Source organism: Brachycentrus maculatus, unplaced genomic scaffold (assembly GCF_059751285.1).
Source record: "Brachycentrus maculatus isolate JH-2025_06_01 unplaced genomic scaffold, ASM5975128v1 h1tg000157l, whole genome shotgun sequence".
NCBI lineage: Eukaryota > Metazoa > Arthropoda > Insecta > Trichoptera > Brachycentridae > Brachycentrus > Brachycentrus maculatus.
Genome location: NW_028280910.1, coordinates 351,554 through 375,866, shown reverse-complemented (window position 1 = coordinate 375,866; position 24,313 = coordinate 351,554). Strand labels below are relative to the sequence as shown.

At 36.4% G+C, this 24,313-nt stretch overlaps 1 protein-coding gene and 1 pseudogene across 4 annotated transcripts in view; one reads left to right on the top strand and one right to left on the bottom strand.

Moving 5' to 3' along the window:
* Positions 1-15,635, bottom strand: part of LOC148308560 (midasin) — a 57,988-nt gene extending 42,353 nt beyond the window's left edge. For 2 of the 3 annotated variants that reach the window (XM_088261504.1, XM_088261505.1), the window contains exons 1-12: positions 15,439-15,635; positions 15,104-15,360; positions 13,820-14,056; positions 11,513-11,841; positions 10,395-10,597; positions 9,707-9,870; positions 5,505-9,630; positions 4,569-5,414; positions 4,267-4,395; positions 2,738-2,888; positions 1,845-2,077; positions 846-1,045 (exon numbers count right to left, since the gene is read on the bottom strand). In XM_088261504.1, the coding sequence (XP_088117630.1) occupies positions 846-1,045; positions 1,845-2,077; positions 2,738-2,888; positions 4,267-4,395; positions 4,569-5,414; positions 5,505-9,630; positions 9,707-9,870; positions 10,395-10,597; positions 11,513-11,841; positions 13,820-14,056; positions 15,104-15,360; positions 15,439-15,558 (6,995 nt within the window). In that variant the 5' untranslated portion in view covers positions 15,559-15,635. Of the gene's footprint in view, positions 1-845; positions 1,046-1,844; positions 2,078-2,737; positions 2,889-4,266; positions 4,396-4,568; positions 5,415-5,504; positions 9,631-9,706; positions 9,871-10,394; positions 10,598-11,512; positions 11,842-12,690; positions 12,939-13,819; positions 14,057-15,103; positions 15,361-15,438 lie in introns of those variants that run through there. The other variant, XM_088261506.1, reaches the window with a different exon arrangement.
* A 2,027-nt stretch (positions 15,636-17,662) lies between these two features.
* Positions 17,663-19,715, top strand: LOC148308559 (TAR DNA-binding protein 43 pseudogene; annotated as a pseudogene). Its single transcript, XR_015837661.1, has one exon. The product of XR_015837661.1 is annotated as a TAR DNA-binding protein 43 pseudogene (transcript).
* The last annotated feature ends 4,598 nt before the right edge of the window (positions 19,716-24,313 follow it).

The following is a 24,313-nucleotide window of genomic DNA, read 5'->3' as shown; positions in this document are numbered from 1 at the left end:
TACAAATTAGATTCAAGTCTATGTCTAGTTGTTGAACATTTTGTTTTCGGGACATAACAAAAGATTTTTTCTTAATTGTACTTAACTTTAAGGAAGTAGGACACATAAATACAGATTTGAATCAAATGTGGGCAAAAAGATCACATCATAACTAAATTGCAAGAGTTAAGAAACAAATGGTGCCTTATGTGCAAGATTTTAACAAAAAAAATATGTACTTATAGTGGTAATATTGTTGTATAAAGTTATAGACTATACTAAGTTATAGAGTGTAATAGAATATCATTTTAAAAAAGCATCCTATGTATAATTTTTCAAATATTAAACATTTTGGAATATTATGTTCATATCGTAGTCATACAGGAGAAAGTCACCAAGTGCATTTTTTTTACAAAAATGTAACCATTGACTATTTGATATCTTTTGCTCTGAAAAAATCCTGAAGGATTTTAAACTTGGAAGTATAATATATTGACTTGTTAAAAATTACTAACTGCATTGATGTTTATTTTCTTGCCAAGCAAAAGTGATTTAAATGGCCCTCCTGAACATTTTACGTTTTGTTAGTTGGTCACATTCTCCTGTATGACTACGATATGTAAAATTTTTGATTAGTTCAACATTTGGTCAATATGAGATGTTTGAATAGCAAAGTAGCGAAACAAAATTATTATTATTATTGCTATTAAGAGAATGATAATTAGGTACTGAAACTCATAGATTCTAGCCACAGCAATTCCATATTTGAAAATCTAACAAATTAACTGATATTCATTTGTCAGTTTGAAAATAATTTCATTTAACATGGCTGCAAACTTGAAGTGAATTAAAAGTTTCAAACGTGCCTAGATATTTCTCCGTTCTTGGGGTCCATTGTAAAGAACATCCTGAAATCCGGGTGAGGTTTGATTTCATTAGCAGATCCCCCTCTTTCTGGGATGCTGAGAACACCATTTGGTTCTAGCAACCCGTTGAGGCGGTCCAACACAGCGGAAGAACACAGGTTCACATTGTCCACCAGAAGCCAACTGCCGTTTAGTAAACACTGAAAAAAATTATTGACGTAATAATTGCAATAGCTTCTGTTTTTGTATGAAAAAAATTATGATAGTGTGTATATCAAAAGCATTCATAACTTTGTGGTATGGTAATATAACACTCTCTTTCATTCATTGTTTACTTTGTGTAATACTTCTTTTATAAAAGTGGTATTACACAAAGTAACGTTGAATGATAAGGAGAGCGTGAGAAAATTATGAAATTATAATCAAAGAAACTGCATAGGTATGTATCAAAAAATTATTCCAAATACGCACATACTGCTTTCCAATTTTAAAACGATTTGAAATACATACCATCAAGAGTAAAATTAGTTGGAAAGTAAGTACTTTTTTTAGTTGTTATCATTTTTTATTTTGTAAATAAAAATAAGACTTGACACTGGAGGAATCATTCTCTCACTGGGTGACTTCAAAATAAATCAAATAAAAAAATGACTTTTTTTTTTCAAATTAATATCGCTATCCATGTACATAATTCAATATTACCCTGGACTGGTACCTGAAGCGGAGGGCTTATCACCATTCCTTCATGTGTAAACGATCAAGATAACACTGCATTTATATGACGCAGTGCCCTATGCTCCAATGGGGGTGCGGAAAAGTGTTTTATTATTTTATTATTATTATCCATGTACCACTCTTATTAAAAATCGGAAGCCATGTTTTTTTTAATAAACACATATTTACTGTTATTTGTATTTACCCCGCACCCCAGAAGTACCAAAAAGAAAGAGTGAAAACCAAAAAGCCGAGTCTAAAATTGACTATAAGTTGTATAAATACCTTAACAAGTAGCGAATCCACCCATTCAAACTTCCCGCCAGCATTTATGCTGCCCTCTTTGGAAACCATCTCCTTGAGACTTTGCAATTTGAATGACAAATAGTCGATGGTGAACTTCAAGTCATCATCGCGCTCATTAATGACCAAGAGCAGGCTTAACACTTTCTGAAGCTGTTGTTCTTTATTACCAAACAATTTGGTTTCAGCCTCCATTGTATGCTCCAGCGGAGGACCTAGATTCAATTTCATAACATAGTAATTTCGTAACATAGTAATTTCATAACAAATATGCACATACCAAAAGAGTAATCAAAATATTAACACACTTCAGACGGGAAAGATATTTTTACCCGTTCGGTCGGTTGATGCTTAAGGACGGAAAGTGTATTTTTACCTTCGGCGCCGGCCTCTTTTCAAAGGCAGAAAAGAAGGAATTATTTAATGTTTTTATATTAATATTATGTATCAATCTCTTTAGTTAAGGTGTAAACTATACGTAAAGAATTATTAAATCTCATCGACAACAGTCCGCAAGCGTAAAAAACACCCGTCCGAAATGTATTAAATAAAAAAATCTCCCCTACATGGCGCCTGCTTCTCACTTTACCGAAACATCCTCATTTCATGGTAGTTTGGCTGTCAAATCTCCCCCCCTCTAATCAAAACCAAAACTCATTAGCCTCAATATTTTCGTTACTTATTATTTTAATTAACATAACCTGTAAAGTTCATGAATTGAATCAAAATATTGTTCTTAACAAAAATCTCCCCTACATGGCGCCTGCTTCTTACTTTACCGAAACATCCTCGTTTTATGGTAGTTTGGCTGTGCTTCAAAATCTTTCCCCCAAATCACTATAAAAATCGTATTTTCATTAATTACTCAACGTTACCTGTAAAGTTCATGAATTTGAAAGTCTCCCATTGATGTAAAATTTTGACAGCTTGATCGAATTTCTTCGATAGCAAAAGGTTTTGATGCGATGTCATCACAATGTTTTCTATCTTTACAGATATATCTTCAAGGTGCCGATTGTAGTCCGCCTAAAACAAAATAAATATTTACATATCTGTAAGCAAATGATATTATCTATCTTTACATGATTAGTAAATAATAAACACTGGTAAGACCACTTTTATGTTATTGATGTAAACATGACTAGTGTCGAGAACTACATATCGCTCACTCCTTTCAAGAACGTCATAAATCAAAAAACTTGATTTTTCAAGAGAGCGTTTTTAAAGTTTAAAAATATAATACAATGTATTAAAAATAAATATCAAGCCACTTATTGAACTTTTTACTGTGCAACAGATCTTTTCAGGTAAAACCTGAAGGTTTTTTCTCCATTTGAAAAATATTTAGTATGTTTAAAAAAATAATTAAACAATACCTTTTCTTCAAAATGCAAAAACAACACTTTCTGCCCTGTAGCAGGTAAATATTAAGTTAAAAATATGCCACTTTTGCTGGGATATAGTACATTTTCTGGGCATTCCAAAAACATCCACAGCTGGAAATTGACGAATTTTGATTTATGACGTTCTTGAAAGGAGTGAGCGATATGTCCTCATCAATATGTGAAAATACAATTCAGTTTGCATTTTCACTTGATTTTGTTGATGAGAATATGTGTAGTTGTAAAAACTAGTCGCGTTATTATTAAACTCAAAAGTGGTCTTTGTTATACAAGTGTTTTACTTTTATATATAAATAATCATGTTATTCCACTAAGTTAATGTTAATTAAATCAATAAATATGATGAGTGTTGCGTGTATGATTTGTTAAGTGAGCATCCATGAGCAGGATGCAGAAAATATAGATTATGTTTTAAACACATTGTTTGCGGGAAACGCTTCAAAGCGTCTTTTACATACTGTTGGCAGAGAGCAGGAGACGCTTATAAGCATTCTATTTGCTTACTTTGGTAGAGCGCGAGAGACGCCAAAAAACATTGTACAAATCAGAATTGGGTTTGCGGTTACTTGTGATGAGTATACTGAGGGTTGGGCAGCAGACTGTCTGAACATAATTAGGTTCGGTGTTGATAAAAAAACCGCCCGACAATAATGTGTTAATAAGTTGTACACACTACATCTGCAGTAGAGCCCAGCACAAATATAGTGACAGCACTAATTATACAGTGAAGATAACTATCAATTAAAAATCATTTCCACAAATGTATAGACAGCGTTCTTTGTAGTATAGTAGATTAACTTCAAAACCATTTAAAGTTTTTATTTCAACTGGTGATGGAACAAGAATTCTTCATCTGCATGTACCCTGTCCAGTTCCCCGGATGTTGACTATAGCTATTACAATATCCTTCTCGATTTGCACCATCTGGAGCAGTTCCTGAACTCTTCCAATCTCATCCAGTCGTATTCCATTCTAAAGCCAGGACATATTGCAATACTCACTTGTTCAAAGCCTCCTAATAAATCTGATGTGTCCATAGCTGAAACCACAGGCAAAATATTGAGATCCTTTCCAATTAGCTGCGCTAATACTTGAACACTGCTATTCTTGCCAGTAGATGTAGGGCCAACCTAAAATGAATGATACATATTAAAAATAATAGTACAGTTGTGCAAAATAAAATTTATGAAGAATAAGAAATAATCACAAAAAATTTAATAAATCAGTCCATAAACGTGACCAAAGTTTACGTTGTACTCAAGTTTTCAACACTTCTTTAATTAAATTAATTTTTTTTACTAACCAAAATAGCCAGCCAATTCATATTAACGCATTGAATTAACGACTTCAAAACGGGAAGCTGATTTCGTAAAATTAACAAGTCTCTATCAGTCGTTTTACGAACGCCGCACTGATTTCTCGAGATTGCTACATCGCCGACATGAACGCTTTTCTCGGTTATGTAAAACACAGGGTTTTCATTACTCAATGGGTGTTGCGGGCAGAAATACTTTTCATAAATTGATTTGACTCGCTCCTTATCGTAAGCGGTTCTCATTCGGTTGATGTACAAAAGCTGGGCAAATTTCCCTGGATTTAACAAATCGGCTCTGAACTCATTACCCATGTCGCTCATAATGCCATCGCACCAGCGTTGTATGTCTCTCAAATTCAGCTCCCACGGACTACCTCTATGGCCCCACAAAAGCAAATCTGACGTTTCATGCAAGATTTGCGAGTTCATCTTTATCATCTGTTGCAACACGTCAGGCGGTATCACCTGATACTGAGATGTTGTGATAAATGTCAGATCTTCTTCTAATAGAGTGTCCACATAGACTTGGGTAAACCTATTTAAAAATGATTTAGGTAAGCCTCTTCTCGAGCCTCCTTGCCGCAGTGGATTCTGACAAGCAAATATCCTAGTCTCCTTTTTGACTTTGAAGGTTCTACCCAATTCGGGGATGAATATCTCTCCTCTGTGATCGAGACAAGCGTTCAAGCCCTCCAGAACAGGCTGCGGGGCGAGATTCAGCTCGTCCAGCAATATCCAGTCTCCATTCTGCAGGGCCGTTAAGAATGCGCCTTCTTGCCAAGCGAACGCGCCTTCGGGAGTAGGCAAGTCTGCCCCAAACAGATCACTTATGTCCTGAAAAAGGAAAACTGATTATAGAATTCATTCGTTCCGACATTCGAAATTTCAAATATTTCATTCCTTACATAAATCTCGACTACTAACCGTTTGGTCGCTCAAATTGATTCTGAGTATTCTGTGGCCGGATGTCTCGGCCAGTGCAGTGACCAAACTGGTCTTGCCAACGCCCGGACTTCCCTCTAGCAATATGGCTTTATTCAGTTGCAACCCTCTGAGAAGCCTCATTGTATTAACTCCAGTCGTAGGAGCAGTAAAACTAAAGTTTACCGGATCTTTAGCTGAACTTGTTTCTGCATTTACTCCGCATTGTCTGTCCGAATCGGGTATAGCATCCATTTTAGATGAGAAACCGCAAGATATGAAAAATGGATCTATACCAAATTTTCCATCGATCTTTTCTGCCACCAACTTTACATTTTTATCAATTAAAAGTTTTCTGAGATTGTTCAATTTCTCGGGAGCTTTGCCTATTATTTGATTTAATAAGAAATTAATGGCCCTCGTTCGTATTTCATTCAAAGATTCCAAACTCTCCGCTCCGGACATCCCAGTGCCGAAACAATCCAAGAATATGAGATTAGCTCCGTGAACAAACGCTTCCCCTACATCTAGATGACTGTTTTCCACAGCGACATTAATGAAATGTACCCACGATAGTAAGTCTCTGATGCTACAAGGGAATCTGTCGCCCACTTTTGTGGATTTGAACCAATAAATAAAATCCAAAATATTGTTTCCAATTCCAGAAGTTCCATCGATACAAGTTTCTAACGATATCCCCGAGTTAACACTCCGTTCCAAAACCGCGAGCAAATCATCCCGTTTGGTTATATGATCGCACCAGATTTCCGTAAATCTGTTTCTTAAGGCGGGTGATAACTCTTTCTTTCCATAGTCACCTCCGGGATTCATTGTCGCAATAAAATGAAAACCTTCATTGGCCGTAATAATACAGGATGAATTGTCCGCCACATCCAAACCCTTTTCCGCGAGTAACAGTTGTCTCTCTGGCTCTAGAAGGGAATTCAGTCTTTCTAAAACACTGTCATCAGCGAGGGATATTTCATCAGCTAAGAACATTTGACCCGTTTTCATCGCTTCGATAAGTGGTCCATCGACCCATTCAAAAAGCTTTCCATCGTCATTGTAGCACCTCACGGGCCTGAGGCCTCCCAGGAAATCGGCTCCTTCAGTGTGCATGTGACAGTTGACAGAGAGCAAGCGGCACTTGTTCAGTGCCGCCAACATCTGGCAAACTGTGGTTTTTCCACAACCAGTTTCTCCTACCAACAGAACCGGTTCGATAAATATAAAAGACTTTGCTATCAAAACGGCTAAACGTCTCATATTAAAAGTCCAAACTATGTGACTAAATTCTTCAATATCAGCATTCAATATTTTTTCTAAGATATCCCGAGTGACTGAAGAAGTTTTTTCAGAAAGAGAGAATAAATTTTCAGGATCAACAGATCGTTTTATATGTTTTTGTAAAACTTCTTGAATTATACACCTTTCTTCTAGCTGCCTGACTCTACCGGCCAGAACGAGGTATCCTTCGTCGGCGATATGCTGATCCCAGTCGTAATACTTCCCAGTGGCGGTATTGGAATCCGCAGCAGCCTTGTATCTCTGCCCCCACCTGAACAGATCTCGGAGAGTAATGAAGCCTTCCTTTCCTTGCACGGCAGCCGATCCTCTGCGTCTAGCCTGGAGTTCCGCCATCACTGCGATTACTTTCTTGCAATATGAAGGAGGCATGTGACATCTTTGATGAAGTATAGTTTCTAATTCGGGCCTTGGAATTTCGTCAAAGTGCAATTCGACAAAACGGTTCCTGAACGCTCGAGAAAGTAATTTTCTGCCTCCGTAAATTCCAGGAGGATTCTGAGTGGCAAACAGCATGAAATTAGGGTCAGCTTTCACTACCTGTTGGGTCTCGGGGATGAACAGTTCTCTATTGTCATCCAGGACTCGGTTTAGTGCCTCTAATACGTCACTAGGAGCCAGATTGAGTTCGTCGAGGATAATCCAATGTCCCTTACGCATCGCTTCTACTAGGACCCCTTCTCTAAACACTAGTTTGCCACTAGAATCTGTAGCGTAAGAACCCACGTACTCTTGCAGATCGGTGTGTTGGTGGTTATTGATTCTTACGCAGTGGTTCCCTGAAACTTTTGCAATATACGTGATGAGAGACGTCTTTCCCACTGAAGTATCGCCTTGAAGCAGAATAGGAAGTTTAGCTAACGATATGATTCTCACTAAATCTTTGAGGTTTTTCCTAACTGAGGGTGTTAAAACGTAATCATTCGGCACCACCGGCTGAAGCTTTCCTTGGCCGACCCAGTATCCCTCGAATTGTATAAACTTTTCGTTTTTATTAGATTTAGGTTCGGGAATGGGTTGATTAAGAACACTTTTTAAATTTTTGTTTCCAAGTACAGCTTTCGCTATTTGAGACTGAACCTTGGAGTGCGATGAACTATCTAGTTGCGTGAGGAAACTGAGGCAGGCAGTTTCATACAGAGATCGAGTGACCGTACCACACTGAGCCGAGGGAGCGGCTGAAAGTGCTCGACACAAGGTTCTCAGGGAGAAGTGAGGAGACTGGCCGGTGCCATCCGTGAGATTAATCTGCGCCTCTTTTCTTATATTCATATAAAATTTATAAATAGATTCCTGGACGGCTTGGGGAACCGATAAATCTTTTAAATAGTCTCCAACTAAGAGTAACAGATCATTTTTATCCGTCAGTTCATCGACAAAAAACTCGGTAAATCTGTTTCTTAATCCGGCAGGTAGATCCCGCTTTCCAACATCTGTGGCAGGGTTCATACAAGCGAACAAAGTGAAATCTCTGTGTCTCTCTACGGCCTTGTCGTCACCACGCTCCAGCAGGCTAATGGAGCTATCTCCACCTTCCAATAGTCCCGATAGACATTCCAAGGTTTCGGCCGACGCCAAGTTGATCTCATCGAGGAGTACCCAGTACCCTTTTCTCAGAGCCCTCACCAAGGAACCTTCTATAAATGAAAAAGCCAAAGAAGTCTGCGCCTTCAGTTGCAAATCTAATTTTGAGAGTTTATACCCGAAATTGAGCCATTTGCTAAGTAGCATTGTTCTTTCGCGTTCCGTTTTGGGATCAGTCGCATTTGCTGTCCCGGATTTAATCATTCGCTCTACATTTGTATTGCACAACCTTTTCATGGCTGCTTGTTGACTTTTTTTCATTAGAATAAGTAATGTTTTCCAGTCGTTGGATTCGAATGTTACGGCAATGTACTCTAAAAATTTAGCATTCTTCGTGACATCGTAGTAATTTCGGAACAAAGATTCGAATTCTTCCCGTATGGGTGCCATTATGTACTTCAAATCCACGGGTTTATATCCACCCAACAAATCTGCGGAATCTGACTGCTGATTCATGTTTATGACTATCAGTTTATTGCCAGTTTCTTTAGCGAGGTATTGTATGGAAGACGTCTTCCCCGTGCCTGTCTCTCCGACTAGCAAAACGGGTTCGTTCGAATTGACGCAACAAGCTATTCTTTCCAATAGACAAGTAGACGGCCGAGTGAAAGAAAAAGTGACTTTTTTGCCTTGAAGGCTTATGGAAGAGATGGGGATTTCTTTTCTCGGAACGACAGCTCTGCCGATGTGCATGGCGGTAGGTTGAAGGCTCACGGTCGGCTTGTACGTGTTGCAATAATATTCGGCTTTCGTCTCCACGATTCCCAAATATGCTCCGATCTCTTTAGCCAACGGGATTCTCGCCTGGCGTGCCGGAACGGAGCACGCGAATATGTCAATCGCATCCTGTAGCACTTTAAGCGCGGAGCCGTGGCTCGACACATCAAAATTAACGACTGCTCTCGAGCACCACTTTATCAAATCTCTAGTCGATGTGAGTCGACCGCTTCTCAGAGACAAAATATCCGATGATTCAGAATGCAGTGTTTTCACTAGTGGCGCGTAATTCTCTCGGTTCTCGTTATTGTGAAGGGAAGACTGATGACTTCCGACTGAAAACAGCATAAACACGTCCACCATTCGAGAGGCGATGGTTTTCAATTTAGGAAATACCGTTTCTATTATGTTCACGAGTTCCAATCTCGACAAGGGCTCGACATTAATTTGCGCCCAGTGTTTTTGCAACAAAGCACTAGCGTTAGAATTTTGTTTTTGTTGTCCGCTGACCGTATTAATTGTCCTGAAAAAATAAACATATCAATTATTCGAAATTCAGACATACACTAATGTGTTGTAATTATGTAATTACTAGGTACCTCTGTGTGACAAACAACTGAAAACCCGGAGCTACGGGCAGAGCATCCCTATATCCGGGTACGGACAATACATTTCTCTCTAGTAAGGAACTCAAAACGGAAGCCACATCTATAGCTGCACAATCGATATCTTCCAGCAAAAGCCATTGCCCTTGTTGAACAGCCTACAGAAACAAGCCAAAAATTTTATAACAATTTTAAAACTAATAACAAAATGAAACAACATTAGGTTATTATGTGAATATATAACTACAAGGCAAACAACACAATTTATCATTTATTTAAATGATTAGCATTTTTACTATCCTTGGTTTGCATTGTATTATTTGAAATTTTTTATTTTTTATTTACTTTTCAATATTTTTCTATTGGTTATCTGAATCTAAAAGAAGGTCCAACTTATTTGATATTTTGTAAAAACACAGTTACTGCATATACATAATCCATTGACCTAGAAATTTGCATATGTCTGATCTGATCAGTTTCAGAAATTGAATTTTTTATTGAATTTCTCAATAGGGTGATTTTTTGTTTGTTTCAAGAGTTTTAAAGGGTTAAACAAGACAAATATTTATAAAAACTTTCAGAATTATAGTATGGGCACATTTTCCTTGATTATGCCATGAAAGGAACAAATACATTAGTGAAAATAAGGCTGGTATTTAAATTTAAATTCAAATCTATATACCTGTGTTAGTACGCCGGGCTGCCACACAAATTCCCCAGGAACATCGGTACATCGGTAAGTTCCGAGGAGGGTTCTGGAGTCAGTTTGATCTCCGAGTTGAACCTTCCGAAGCCAGTCTTTACTTCGCCCGGTGATGGCAGCTAGATGCTCAACAAGAGCGGTTTTACCGCATCCCACAGGACCCACTAAACATGTAGCCTTACCTGTAACAATAATTAAACATATAATTTCTTCTTCTTCCTCTTATTCCTTATTGCTGAGGGTTGTGACCCTTGTAGAAGCAATGACTCTTCTCCAGTTATCCCTTGACTGCGCTGCACGTAGCACTCCAACCACTGAGGTGCCTGCTGCTGCCTTAATTTGATCGGTCCATCGTGTGGGGGATCTTCCTCTACCTCTCTTTTCTTCCAGGCTACCGATCACAACTAGTCGTTCTAGGCTATCCTCGTTGCCACGCGCAACGTTTCCAAAGAACTGGAGAATAACCGTAGTTCCTGGCGAATGGACTCATTGGTGTGTCTAGCTGTCCATGGAATTCGGAGCATGCGCCTCCAACACCACATTTCGAAGGTATCAATTTTTCTCCTTTCTGCTGCTTTTATGGTCCATGTCCAGGTCCGCTTTTTGGACATCTATCATTCATCATTTTGTCGCACATTCTTCTCAGAGATCGCATTTCGACTGCATTCAGTCTACTTTCATCCTTCTTTTGCCAACTCCATGTTTCACTTCCATACATTAGGGTCGGAACCAGGACTCCGTTGTGTACTGCCAGTGCACTTATTTCAATGAATAAATATGCACTATTATTTGTGAAAATGCTACATTTTGAAGAGAACATTTTTAATAAACACGAATTTTTTTAGAATGAATCACAATACGACACATTTTGCTCATTATTTCAACTGCCACTTGTTAAATCATAAATATCATTTTACAACATCGAGTGAGGGCTATCTGTCGTGAGTATTCATTGAAAAAATCATAATAATCGAACTATTGGTACAGAAATTATGAATGTTTTTGTTAAAATGTGCATTTTTTGACAGTTGTAAAAATTTGCACGGTATTTGAGGAAAGTCTTCGTAAGTAAATAAAGTGTTAATTCATTTGTATACCTGTTGCTACAGCAAGAGCGAGACTCCTCAAGTTGTCCTGCGTCGACTTGACAAGAACCAACTGTCCGTCCACTCTCTTCTGTACGTCGTAAACTGGCAACAAAATACCCGACACATTGACGACATTCTCATTTTTAGTTTTGTACTCAAATTGCTGCTTGGAAAATTCCTCATTGCGTATATTGGTGTTGTAAGCACAATTCTTTGTCGCTGCATATTTTAACATGCAATTTGTCACCTCCTCGGGACTTCCCAAAACATTTTCTTCCAATTTGTGAAATTTCACTTCAGGCATTCCGGACAGTATGGCAATACACTGGCAAACAAGCCTAGAATGAACAAATCTATTAGAAAAACATTAAAATAAATTTATTAGTCAAAAGAAATTATTGTGTGAAGGTTACAATCTTAACATTTAAATGTTAAGGTAGAGACTGACCGGAGCATTTTGTCGTAACATAACACGTTACGATGTGAGCATTCAGGCAGTCAGTACAGCGAGCCGAGCGCTCCATCCATAGTTTCGGATGCTAGCTGATGCTCGACGCGAGCGATGTTACGACGAAACACTCCGGTCACTCTCCACTTTAAGTTTTAAGTCTATCACCCCATTAAGTTACAATTATGGAGGATTTACACAGCTTGATTTTTGCCTTACGGCCATACAACTCTACATGAGAGAGTACGGCTATTATCCTTGGCTCTACCCGATCGAGTTTCTCCAGGGTATGCTTGGCTACAATAATTTAGAGACTAGAAGGAATGTGCATTTGATTACGTATTTTTATCGGTTGTTGCGCGGTATGATCCTGAAATTATCCGGAGCATTGGTCTGTATGCTCCCGATAGTTACCTAAGACAGCGTCGACATAGATTGTTTCACATTCCTATACACAGGACCAACCTGCCGATGGTTATGCCTGTAGGAAGAGTTACCGCTATGTTGAACAATATCTCATTGGATATTGATCTGTTCCATTTGTCTAAAGGAGTTTTCCGAAGCGGGATTCTTTTAAGTTTATAATGTGCGTGTTAATTATTTTTTTTTTTTTTAATTATTATTTAAATAAATAAACTGAATTGAAACTCATTTTCACAGTAAATTTGTATGGCACGTGACAATTTCCACTTAATTTGAAAATGTTAACCAGAACAGGCAACGATCACCTGCAACTGACCATTTTTAAGGTTGACTTCCATCGCCATACAACCAATTACGACATGGCAAAAGTCCAAAACTTGTCTATTTTAGTGATTGTGTTTTCAGGCTGCGACCGGCCTGTCATGACTAACAAAAATAAATTTGGAAAGAGCTTTGTAAACATATAACACTTAAAATTGAGTGTGTTCTTGATGCAACAAGGCTAGTTAAGAATCGTTAAACAAAATGTGCAACTGTGCAAATAAATAAAGGTTATTTCAATACACTCAGACCTCGCTTTGCGTCATTACTGAATGACTCATTTTCGCTGTGCATTGTTGTTGTTTTTTTTTAAATTACTATTCAGAGAATCATTTTTAAATTTTCTAAAAGGTAATTTCCCGTTTTGTAAATTTAAATTTTGTTTAAATTTCGGGGAATCTTTTGGAACGTATCTACGACGCAAAGTGTGGTCTTAGCGTATATTGATTTAACTTAACAAGGTCTAACAAAATTTACAGTTAAACATGTACATGTCAAATAAAAAAATATGTACTTTGAAGAAAAATGATAACAAAAAAAAACACAAAAGTATAACTTTTGAGTTGTCAAGGTTAAAATTCAGTCAGTATTTTTTTTGTTGATTATAACGCTAATACTCATTGATGTGATCAATTGAGTCAAATCAAGATGTTGCTAATTGTGACTTCTCATTAATGGAGAATTTGAGTAACTTAAATTTTGTAATTTTTACTATCCCCGAATACTTTGTACTACAACATTACAATTTGAGAAATCCCAATTTATAATGTGTGAGTGAAACAGAATAAATATATTTCATAGATAATAAGACCAGCAAAAATCCATTATGCCAACCGAAAAAGTTTTATTTTTTAAAAGCTATAAAACTTAGTCCACATCCGTGGTGTAATGGCTAGCGTGTTTAGCTACGGTGCTGGAGGTCCCGGGTTCGATTCCCAGGGGGAGTGAAAATAAATATTAGTGATTCACTTTGATAATATCCTGTACTGGTCCCTGAAGGGCAGGAGTGATCACCTTGCCTTTGTGTAAGTAACAATCAAGATAACACTGCGTCAATATGATGCAGTGCCCTATGCACCATTGGGTGCAGATAAGGGTTAGAAGAAGAATAAAACTTTACTTACCATTTCACACCAGGGTCATTGCTGACAATAAACTTTTCAATAAATGATGACCATTTCCACTTTTGTCTGAATATGTCAGGAGCAACCGACAGGAAGTTAAAACAGCATTCGACTATTTCAATATCTTGCACTCCATTGTCGAAGGATGTGTTGAGCCTTCTCCGTTTAGGGACATGTTCGCAATCATCCAAGTACTCAAACGGTGACGGACTATTCTTAAAATACTGTAGAGAAAACCTAGAATGGTTTCAAACAAAAATATTTTTATGCACCTTATTATTGGTAACTTCTTGAAACTTACTATATCTAATTGTTAGGTAATATATCCAAAATTAAACAAGGTTTATTGGATTGAATTCTACATTTATTTATGTGTATGTTAATACGTGACGCGTTTCGTCTTATTAAGACATTATCAAACACTAATTTGATAGTGTTTGAGAGTGTTTAATGATGTCTTAATAAGACGTCTTAATAATACGTAAATAAATGTAGAATTCAATCCAATAAACCTTGTTTAATTTTGGATATATTACCCAAAAATTCAATATGGATTTCTACCAACTGTCTGCAGATACAATAAATAACTTACTATATCTTACCATAGGTGGTAGTCAATGTTTTAAGAAGGGGATTGAGGAGGAGGTGGGAGGGAGGTTGGTTATTTTTTTATTACTTTGTGTTCGACCAATAGCCGCCTCCGTAGTGTGATGGTCAGCACGCTCGGCTACCATTTTGGAGGTCCCGGGTCCCGGGATTCCCAGGGGGGGTCAAATAAATAAAGGTGATTTTCTCACTCCAATATTTATTCAATCATTATATTTATACCCTGGACTGGACATGTTAAGCGGAAGGCTTAACATGTCCAGTCCAGTATATTCAGTATTACTCTGGACTGGTACCTGAAGCGGAGGGCTGATCACCTTTCCTTCATGAGTTAACAATCAAGATATCACTGCGTTTATATGATGCAGTGCCCTATGCACCATTGTGGTGCGTACAAGGGTTTGAAAAAAATTTAGCTCTCTATTGAAAATCTAAATTCTTATTGTTGTATGTTTTTTTTTTATTTCGCGCTTATTTGTACATAGTTATTATCATTTAAAAAATAAATAATTTTTTAAGATAAATATTTCTATCTCAAGAACAAAAAATTATATTAAAAACAAATTTTCCTTGATCCACTTTATACTTAATCCTATCGCTTTCGGTTTAGCAAAGCTGACAAGATTATTTACTGTTTAAAAAATATATTTTTATATTTTAAAATGCAAATGAACTTACTGCAAGACATCAGGGTGACAAATGATCAATTTTCCTAAAATAAGACAGCTCTCCAAATGAATGATCCGACTCTCGTTGTTTTCATTATTTTTAGTCGTATTTTCAAGTGTTCTCAAAGGAAGTATGTGGCTTAACATTTGAAGTAGGATTTTCGGAAAACATTTTGCTATAGTTATAGTGTACTCTCGATGAAATAAATATTCCGATAAAGAATCAATTGCTTCTTCTATACAATCTGAGTCTTTAGTAAGTTTCTCCTAAAATAAAATGTTACATACCAAAATTATTTTTATGAAATAAATGTAACCAAGTTAATTCATTAAAAAAACACCAACCTTTAATTCCCGACATAATTTCATTATTGAACTATCAGACTGAGCCTCACACTCCAGTATGGAAATGCCATTAATTAGGAATTTATGCCCGTCGTTGGGCATTTTGTCAACTTTTATCATCACAAGACGAAAAAAAACACCATGTGAATTTGAAAATTATCACCACATGGTTAACCATCAACAAAACATGTGTCAAATGTCAAAATTTCTATGGATAAAAGGTAAGTAAGAAAAAATAAAGTTAGTAAATAGGAACTTTTTTCATACCTGGACCTGGACTGACCTGGACCGTGGATGAAAATGGAAAATATAGATGTAGCAGATTTATACCAAACCATTTATTTATGTCAATCTCAGAGGGTCAATATTTCATGAAAATGGTGCTTTATAAATAACCCAAAATTATTTTTATTATTGTCAAATGCTGTATGAAATACCTGATCAATTTTTATTTAAATTTTACCGCCTAGGCACCATGAATTCCAAAAGTATGAGTTCCATACAAAAACCTTATCCCAAGCTTACGGTATTTTTTCCGAGCAAATAAATATTCTACATTTGGAGTTTTTCATGCATCCGGAATTCCGAAAAAAGAAGACGCTGACCAAAAACGTTACCTTTGCAAATTTTGGACCCCATACAGTTACCGTATTTTCCAACGTGTCGAAAATACTTTGATCACAGACTTACTAGTTGTAACAAGGTTTATACTTTTTCAACAGATTGTGGATTAGCAAGCAGATCATAATTACAATAATTTAATAATTTCAATAGTATATAATTGGGAAGAAAATATTTTTATAACCTCTTTGTAAAATTTTAGTGCTAGCTCGCTAATCCAAACGTAAATCATGCAGTGGGTAGTTCAGATTTGAGATTCGTTCGAATTACTAAGCATTTTTTAAAAATCTGCAATCAGCTGCTCGCCATCATCAGACACGCGAAATCGTTCGGATTAACGAGCTGACAAACTAAAAAAATCATTTGAATCGTTAAACAGTTGTTGAAATAATTTGATGTCAAAAGGAATTTGCCTTGCATGACTTGTAAATATGTTTATGACATGCTATCTTTTTTGATAGGCATCCGCTGTAAATGTTTTCGTTAATTGCTGTAAAAACAAATTTTCTTAAAAATTTCAACATTAGAAAATGTGTAATTTTTTAATTCAAATTAATTTTAAACTTTTCGTCACATTCTGGGTTATATATAAATATATATATATATATATATATATATATATATATATATATATATATATATATATATATATATATATATATATATATATATATATATATATATATATATATATATATATATATATATATATATATATATATATATATATATCTATATATATATATATAAATATATAAATATTTAAATATATAAATATATATATATATATATATATATATATATATATATATATATATATATATATATATATATATATATATATATATATATATATATATATATATATATATATATATATATATATATATATATATATATATATATATATATATATATATATATATATATATATATATATATATATATATTTATATATATATATTAAACGGCGTAAATTTCAGCCAAATTGGTTCAGCAGATTATCAGAAATTATGTTTGTGTGTTGTTTGAAAAAAATCGTTTCGACAAAAATGTGAAAAAAGAAAAACTCCGACGTTATCGCCTGAAAAGCATTGGTTTTTAATTTCTTTCAATCTGCGATTCCTGGAACGTACATAAGGTCTTCTGCTGTTTTTTCAATGTCTTTCGTGTCATTTTGAACAGCCGTTCTTTATTTCTTTTCCAAAAGAGTTATATTAGTATCGGATTGTGGTCCCGTGGTTAGTGTCGCTAACTCTTGAGTCAGAGTTTCTAGCTTCCAACCCAATTTCATTCTTATTTTAATAATGAGTCACCTAGACTCGCACAAATAGCATGAAATTGAAATATTTTTGTTAATACTAAAAACACAAATATTCCTTTTTTTATATTGTTAAATATAGATAAATACGTAACACTCCAAACGCTACCTGAGTTTTGGATCGGCTTCCTGATACGCTTAGTTCTAATTGTTATAACTTCGGTACTAACTTAATGTTTTAATGCTTAAAATATTCTTAAAAGGGTAAAAAAAATTAAGAAAAATATATAAAAAAAATATGTAATCATTATGTGTTGTTTATATGTGTCTATGGCCAATTTATGTCGCCTTGTCGCCTATACTGCTACATAATCTATGGTGTATGATGTCGCCATTTTGTGGTTCCTGATTTCTCCGTACGTCGCTCCGTGGTCTTTTCTAGCATTATTCTAGACGCGTCTCTGAAGTGAAAAATTTAATATAGTTTTTGTTACAAAGGAACTCCAAGATGCTTGTGGAATATTTACAAGTAGCCGAGGAGGAAAATGAAGAACCAATCGAACTTCCTTTGGAAAAGGATGGAACGATGCTTTTGACCACGGTGAAAGGCGTTTACCCCGGGGCGTGCGGGATGAAGTTCCGAAATGCCGAAACAAATGCCGTCCGAGGCGTTCGACTCAGCGATGGCGTACTCCATCCACCGAATGAGGGCTGGGACGAAAAATCCGTGTACATTTGCGTGTTTCCAATGAAAAGGAAAATGGACGACTCTGCCGATTCTGACCGGTCAGCTAAAACCAAAAGGCTAGAGAAGAAATTGACCTGCTCCGATCTTATTTGTCTCGGATTACCTTGGAAATCTACCGAAGAATCTGTTCGCCAATACTTCGAGCAATTCGGAGAAGTAGTCATGGTGCAGTTGAAAAAGGACACTTCGGGAAGTTTTAAGGGCTTCGGTTTCATTCGATTCGGAACGTACGCCTCTCAGATGAGGGCGCTGGCCCAAAGGCACAATATCGACGGCCGGTGGGTGGACGTGCGCATCCCCAACTCCAAGGAAGGGCTCGTGCCTCAGATCCCCTGCAAGGTGTTCGTGGGTCGCTGCACGGAAGACATCGCCGCCGAGGACCTCCGGGAGTACTTTTCGGAGTTCGGCGAAGTGACGGACGTGTTCGTGCCGCGGCCGTTCCGCGCCTTCGGGTTCGTGACGTTCCTCGACCCCGAAGTGGCCCAGAGCTTGTGCGGGGAGGACCACGTGATCAAGGGCGTCTCCGTGTCCGTGTCGAGCGCCGCTCCCAAGGTGAAGACCAAGAACAACTACAGGGACGGCCCGTCCGGCGGCCAGCAGGGCAACTGGAACTCGCGCGGCAACAACGGCAACCCCAACTTCGACTCGCTGAACCTGCAGAACCTGGGCATCAACCCGAACGGCGCGCAGACGGCCAACGTGAACGTGCCCATCAGTCTGGTGGCCGCGGCGCTCAACGCCGGGCTGCTGGGGGGGCCCAACGGCGGGCAGCAGGGCGGGCCGGGCAACTGGCCGCAGAACTGGCAGAACAACCCGCCCGGCCAGCAGGGCAACAAGAACTGGAACCAGGGCTGGAATCAGGGGCAGGGGTGGGGGCAGGGCGGCGGCAGCGGCAGCGGCGGCCAGCAGGGCGGCGGCAAGAACTGGCCGCAGCAGGGGGGCGGCTCCTGGCCGCAGCAGAGCACCTGGACGCAGCCCGGCCCCGCCCCCTCGCAGTGGAACAATAGCAAGACGTGAGCTGGCAGCGCACGCTTTATAGTATTTGACAACTATAGGTACATTCATCCGTCGGTCCTCTCTAATTCCCTCTATTGCCCCGCAACCTGCCCGGACTGTTGTAACTTTACTTACTTTTGACGTATTTCGAGTCTAACCGTCGCATTTACTGACCGGACTCCGTGATTTCGGTTTAAATTCAATTACGATATATACTAGTATGTAAGACACTCGGGATTTAACGTGGATGTGATATTTGCATTCATTGCTCATTTGGAGGAGTTTGGAATAAGTAACTTGTTAGTAAATGATAGATTAGTAATTCAGTTTTGTGCATTGACTCGGTCAATTATGTGTGCGGGTTTGAATATGAATGCTTTGATTATATATATTAAAAATTAAGCACATTCGGATAGATAGGTACAGTTAACTTTTATGGATCGAATTGAAATATGTTGGCTTCTAATGTATAACTTCTGATGTGTGCTGTACTTGTAAGAATTGTGTACCTCAAACAGACCTGTTTGCTAGATGCGAGATGTATGCGCACTGTACTGTAGTGCGTGCCACTGGTAACTGGGTTGTATGCTGTTGTACATTACACAAGCGCTTGTGTATCCAATAAAGGTGGAATGTGTTAGAAGTAATGCAGATGAATGGTTTTATTTTGTACAACTCGATTCCTCTGTAAGATGGACTACTGGGATGGCCTTCTGTGATCTGCTGGTATTGTCTGGTGTCCCGTATACGGTTTGCATGGTGGTTACATGCGATGTAAGTATTACTGCAGGTCTAGGTCAGGATGAGGAAGCTGCGGGAACTTTATTCTGTGTGTAGAGAATGCTATAAGAGTGACGTAAGTATTATTTTGATGCTGAATAAACTACATGAATGGAAATAATAGAGACATAATAAATGGTTTCACTCTGTGAAATATCCGAACAAGACGAAGTGCGCTCAAGAAGTATTATTCGTGATTTTGGTATGGAGAATATAATTTACGAACATGTTTGTGCTATATCCCGATGGATGATTGCCAGATAAATAACTGTGCTTGAGATAAGACTGGCAATGTAGATCTACGAGGAGATATATCTGAGGAACGAAGTCCAACCATCATGTTTGAGTGATGCCTGATTTTCATTGCAGACTGAAAATATTCCTCGCTCTAGAAGTATGCGAAGCCAGAATTTGGAATCGAGATATTAAACTGCAGTTATTTTGCTCTCTTTAAATTCACTCACTTTATGAATTTAATTTTACAAATTTATTATCAAATATGCCAATGCCATTCATGGAAAGGTTGGAGTAGTGAAAATTTATTTAGCCCATTGGGACTTTGACCGTACCAAAATGGCAAGACAAAATATGTCCTATATTAAATGTCATAGTTGTATGCCAATTGATAGTATATATCGCCGAGATAATTCTTCCAAGTTTATAAATCGCAGAATCAAAATGTAAGTGTTTTATTTGTAACAGAAACATATGAGATTATGACCTTTAAAGCTGTTACAACAATGTATTGTTACACATTTTTTCCAAATAAAACATTTTCATTTTGACTAATGAAATTTCCATTGTAGGTTTTTGCAAGCCCACCGGACAGGTTAAAATGTTTTCATTGCAAAAGTACAATTCTGACCCCAATTTGCAGTTCGGATAGAGCGCAACCTTTTTTGGACCGGGCACCCCTACCAAAATTTCTCATCGACGGGGGAAGTTGGCGGAATGTCCCCTTTTAAAAAGGGGGAAGAAATAAATATACACTACCCACTTTTCTTCTTCCTATAAGCGCTTGCTGGGGAGGCGGTACCACCTCCATGAAGAACTAATGATTCAAAGGATATTAGTCATTGACATCAAATATTCTTCAAGGTTTAATAACTTCTATGTCAAATGCGCCTACATGCAAAGCGGAAAAAAATTTATGTAGCTTCTTTTGTATAGGTTCTTTTTACATTGCATTTCGTTTGGATTTGCCAATTTTTTGAGCCACCTATGTGTCCGCCTCCGTGGTGTAAAGCTACCGTGCTGGAGGTCCCGGGTTCGATTCCTAGGGGGTGAAAAAAATATTGTGATTTTACTCTCAAATATTTATTTAATTTTACCCTGAAGCAGGAGTGATCACCTTACCTTCGTGTAAGTAACGATCAAGACAACACTGCATTAATGTGATGCAGTGCCCTATGCGCCATTGGGTGTGGATAAGGGTTAGAAGAAGAGAATAACTTTTTATAGAAATATGAGTGAACAACTGTACAATTTAGAGAAATGTTAGTCAGCAATACAGATACAGATTTTAGTAAATATATATTTGAAGTTGGAATCTTCATGACATTATTATTGAGTGATTTTCCCGAAATAAATGGCCATATACCACAAATGAAAGTTAATATTAAATGCTTAATACGTTTCTATTTGTTGAATAGTACAACAGTATGAAAATAAACTTACAAAACACTGCCTAAAGTAATTGTGCCAGTAGCAGGTCTAAGAGCACTGGGGCCAAGCTTGTACTATTTTAACTAAGAATTATTTTTGTGCTATGATTTGAAACTTTCTTATCTGAATGCCTTTAATGATTAATATATTTTAATGAGGATTCGGTTTATGCACACAAATCTGAAGATGGCCAAATATATAAAAAGAAATTAGATTTTCACCAAAAAATTAAGGTTTTCATTACAATTTGTCTAATTTTACTAAAAAAAATTGTTAAGCATGATCATAAAAATTGTCCTGTTTCTATACATATTGATTTTCTATAAAACCAATCATGAAAAACTAACGGCGAACGGACAATTAACTTTAAAAAAAATAATAGATAAAATATTCAATAAAACAGAAAATATATTGGAACTTTACCTAAGAACTGAAAAACAATGAAATTAATTGATAATATGAATTATTTAATTGACTGAACGATACCGAGTAGGACTGTAGATATTGCAAGACTTGGGTTGATGGTTTGTTAGCTAAATCGAAAAACTGATTTATTAATAATGTGTTAATTGAGGTAAAGTTGTATTGTGATAGGGGTGAGATAAAAATGCATGACATGTTTTTTTTCTCATTGCTTCATATCAGACACTGTTATGTGTGGTAAATAGAAGTTTAAAGGTTGGTACATATGAGTGATATAAAATAAGACTGATTTTATGTGATATAAAATAATAAATAAAGATTTTTAAAAAGAATCCTATCATTTCCATTTATTGATCATTCAATTTAATTTGCAGTTTTATTTCCTTCACATCATAAATAAGGATATTGGAGTTTCTTCAGCGAAATATTCAGTGTTTTGAAAAATGAAAAATACGTATTTTGTAATATTTGGATACAATTTATCAAATAAAAATAGTTAGAGTTTAACATTATTTTTTTTTAGCTGGTCACCGAGTGCTTTATCTAAAAGAGCGAAACCTTCTTCAAAATGGTAACTGGTAAAAACAAATTGTTGCTTAAATACTTTACAGTAATCATGACAGGGTAGGAATAAAACAGTAAATATGTAATAAAATCCATTTTACATACAAAATTATTACCAAAATAACATACTCGTACACTGGTGTTGTGATAAAAAAATAATATTGTTTTTTGTTGCTAAGCAACAATCAATCTAAGGAGATTGACAATACTATATTGATATTTTAATTTTTTGATTGATAAATTTTTACTTCATTAAAATGATTAGTATACAGTGGAAACTCTTATGAGCATAATTTGTTCCAGCATCTTACTCGTTAAGCGAAACACTGTTTCCCATACAAATCAATTTAAAATACGATAATGTGTTTCATGTCGAATGAATAATTATTTTTGTATTATTTTTTATTAATGTTTATTCAAATTAAATTGTTTAAAAATATTTCAGGAGTGTAACAACTTGGAATAAAATTTAGATTTTTATAAAACATTGATAAAAATATGAATTTATGACAAATAATTAATTCTTTTTAACTAGAAAAATGTCTAAAGACATTTATTTTTGCCGACGCTTCAAAATTTGGCACAAATATGTCACACCATTATCATTGAATAAATTTGTAATACGAATAGCCACCTCCTTATTATGGTGATTCTTCTTAATGTACGATTCGACAGTTTCCCATGCTTTGTTGTGCTAGAAGATTGTTGCTCTGCTACTTCCTCCTCCTCCTCCATCAACAAGCTCACCTCCATAATTTCTTGCTGTGAACATGATGCAACTCTTCGGTGGTCAGCACTTGCTCTTTCACAAGATCTTCAATATCATTGCTATCCACCTCAAGGCCCGGCTCACAATGTCATGAAAAAGAGACTTGCTATTTCTCTGTAACTCATGGGAAATATCGCTCCTTGGGAGCAACTATTTCAGATTTTTTTGCTTGCTATGCGAATTACTCGTTATGAGAGGTTCTACTGTATTAGGAGTTGATTGGTATATATTCTATATTATCTGACATGTTGTATCTAAATGTATAGCAATAGAGTTTCATCCATAAAAAACATCAATAATTATAGGTGAGTTAAATTCAACAATTATTTTCTAATAAAATCTGCACTGTCCACTGGAGGAGTGAAGCATAAATTATATGGCGGTATTTCTTAAACTTTTCTTGGTCAGGCATCAATGGGAAAGACAATGGATAAATTTGTCCGGGACTGGCACATCAATAAAGAAATGCGCCTGCTGATAAATATCTGCAGAGTGATATTTACTCAAAACTACCATATCATTACGGTTATATCTTATCCGTATCATTAAATATTTTCATTTTCAAACTTTATCTGGCTTATCTCATCAAACAGAACAACGTAGGTATATTAAATAATTGTTATAATTGAACCTTCCCCCCCTTTATAAAATTACAACCTACATATTTTCAATACTATCTCCACCATCCCTCTTTATGGGCGGTCTTATTTGATAAATGGATGTATCCTGTGATCCTGACAAAAATTTAGCATTGTAAGGAAATTTTAATGAAATAATAGATTGGTTTCTTTATCCCTGTGTCAATTGCCACATTCAGTATTCATACACATACTCACAATTTAGTATTCACATACTTAATGTTTTCGTCCATTCAAAAAGGACAATTTGAAGATATTTATTTTATTTTTTTTTATGCTTGGCGATTTTGGATAAATACTTAATTTTAATATCTGAAAATGTCGAACACATGCTACGCCTATTCGAAAAATAGATTTTCGTCACTTGTGTAAAATAAATCCAAAAATATTCATTTATAAGTAGGCGTTTT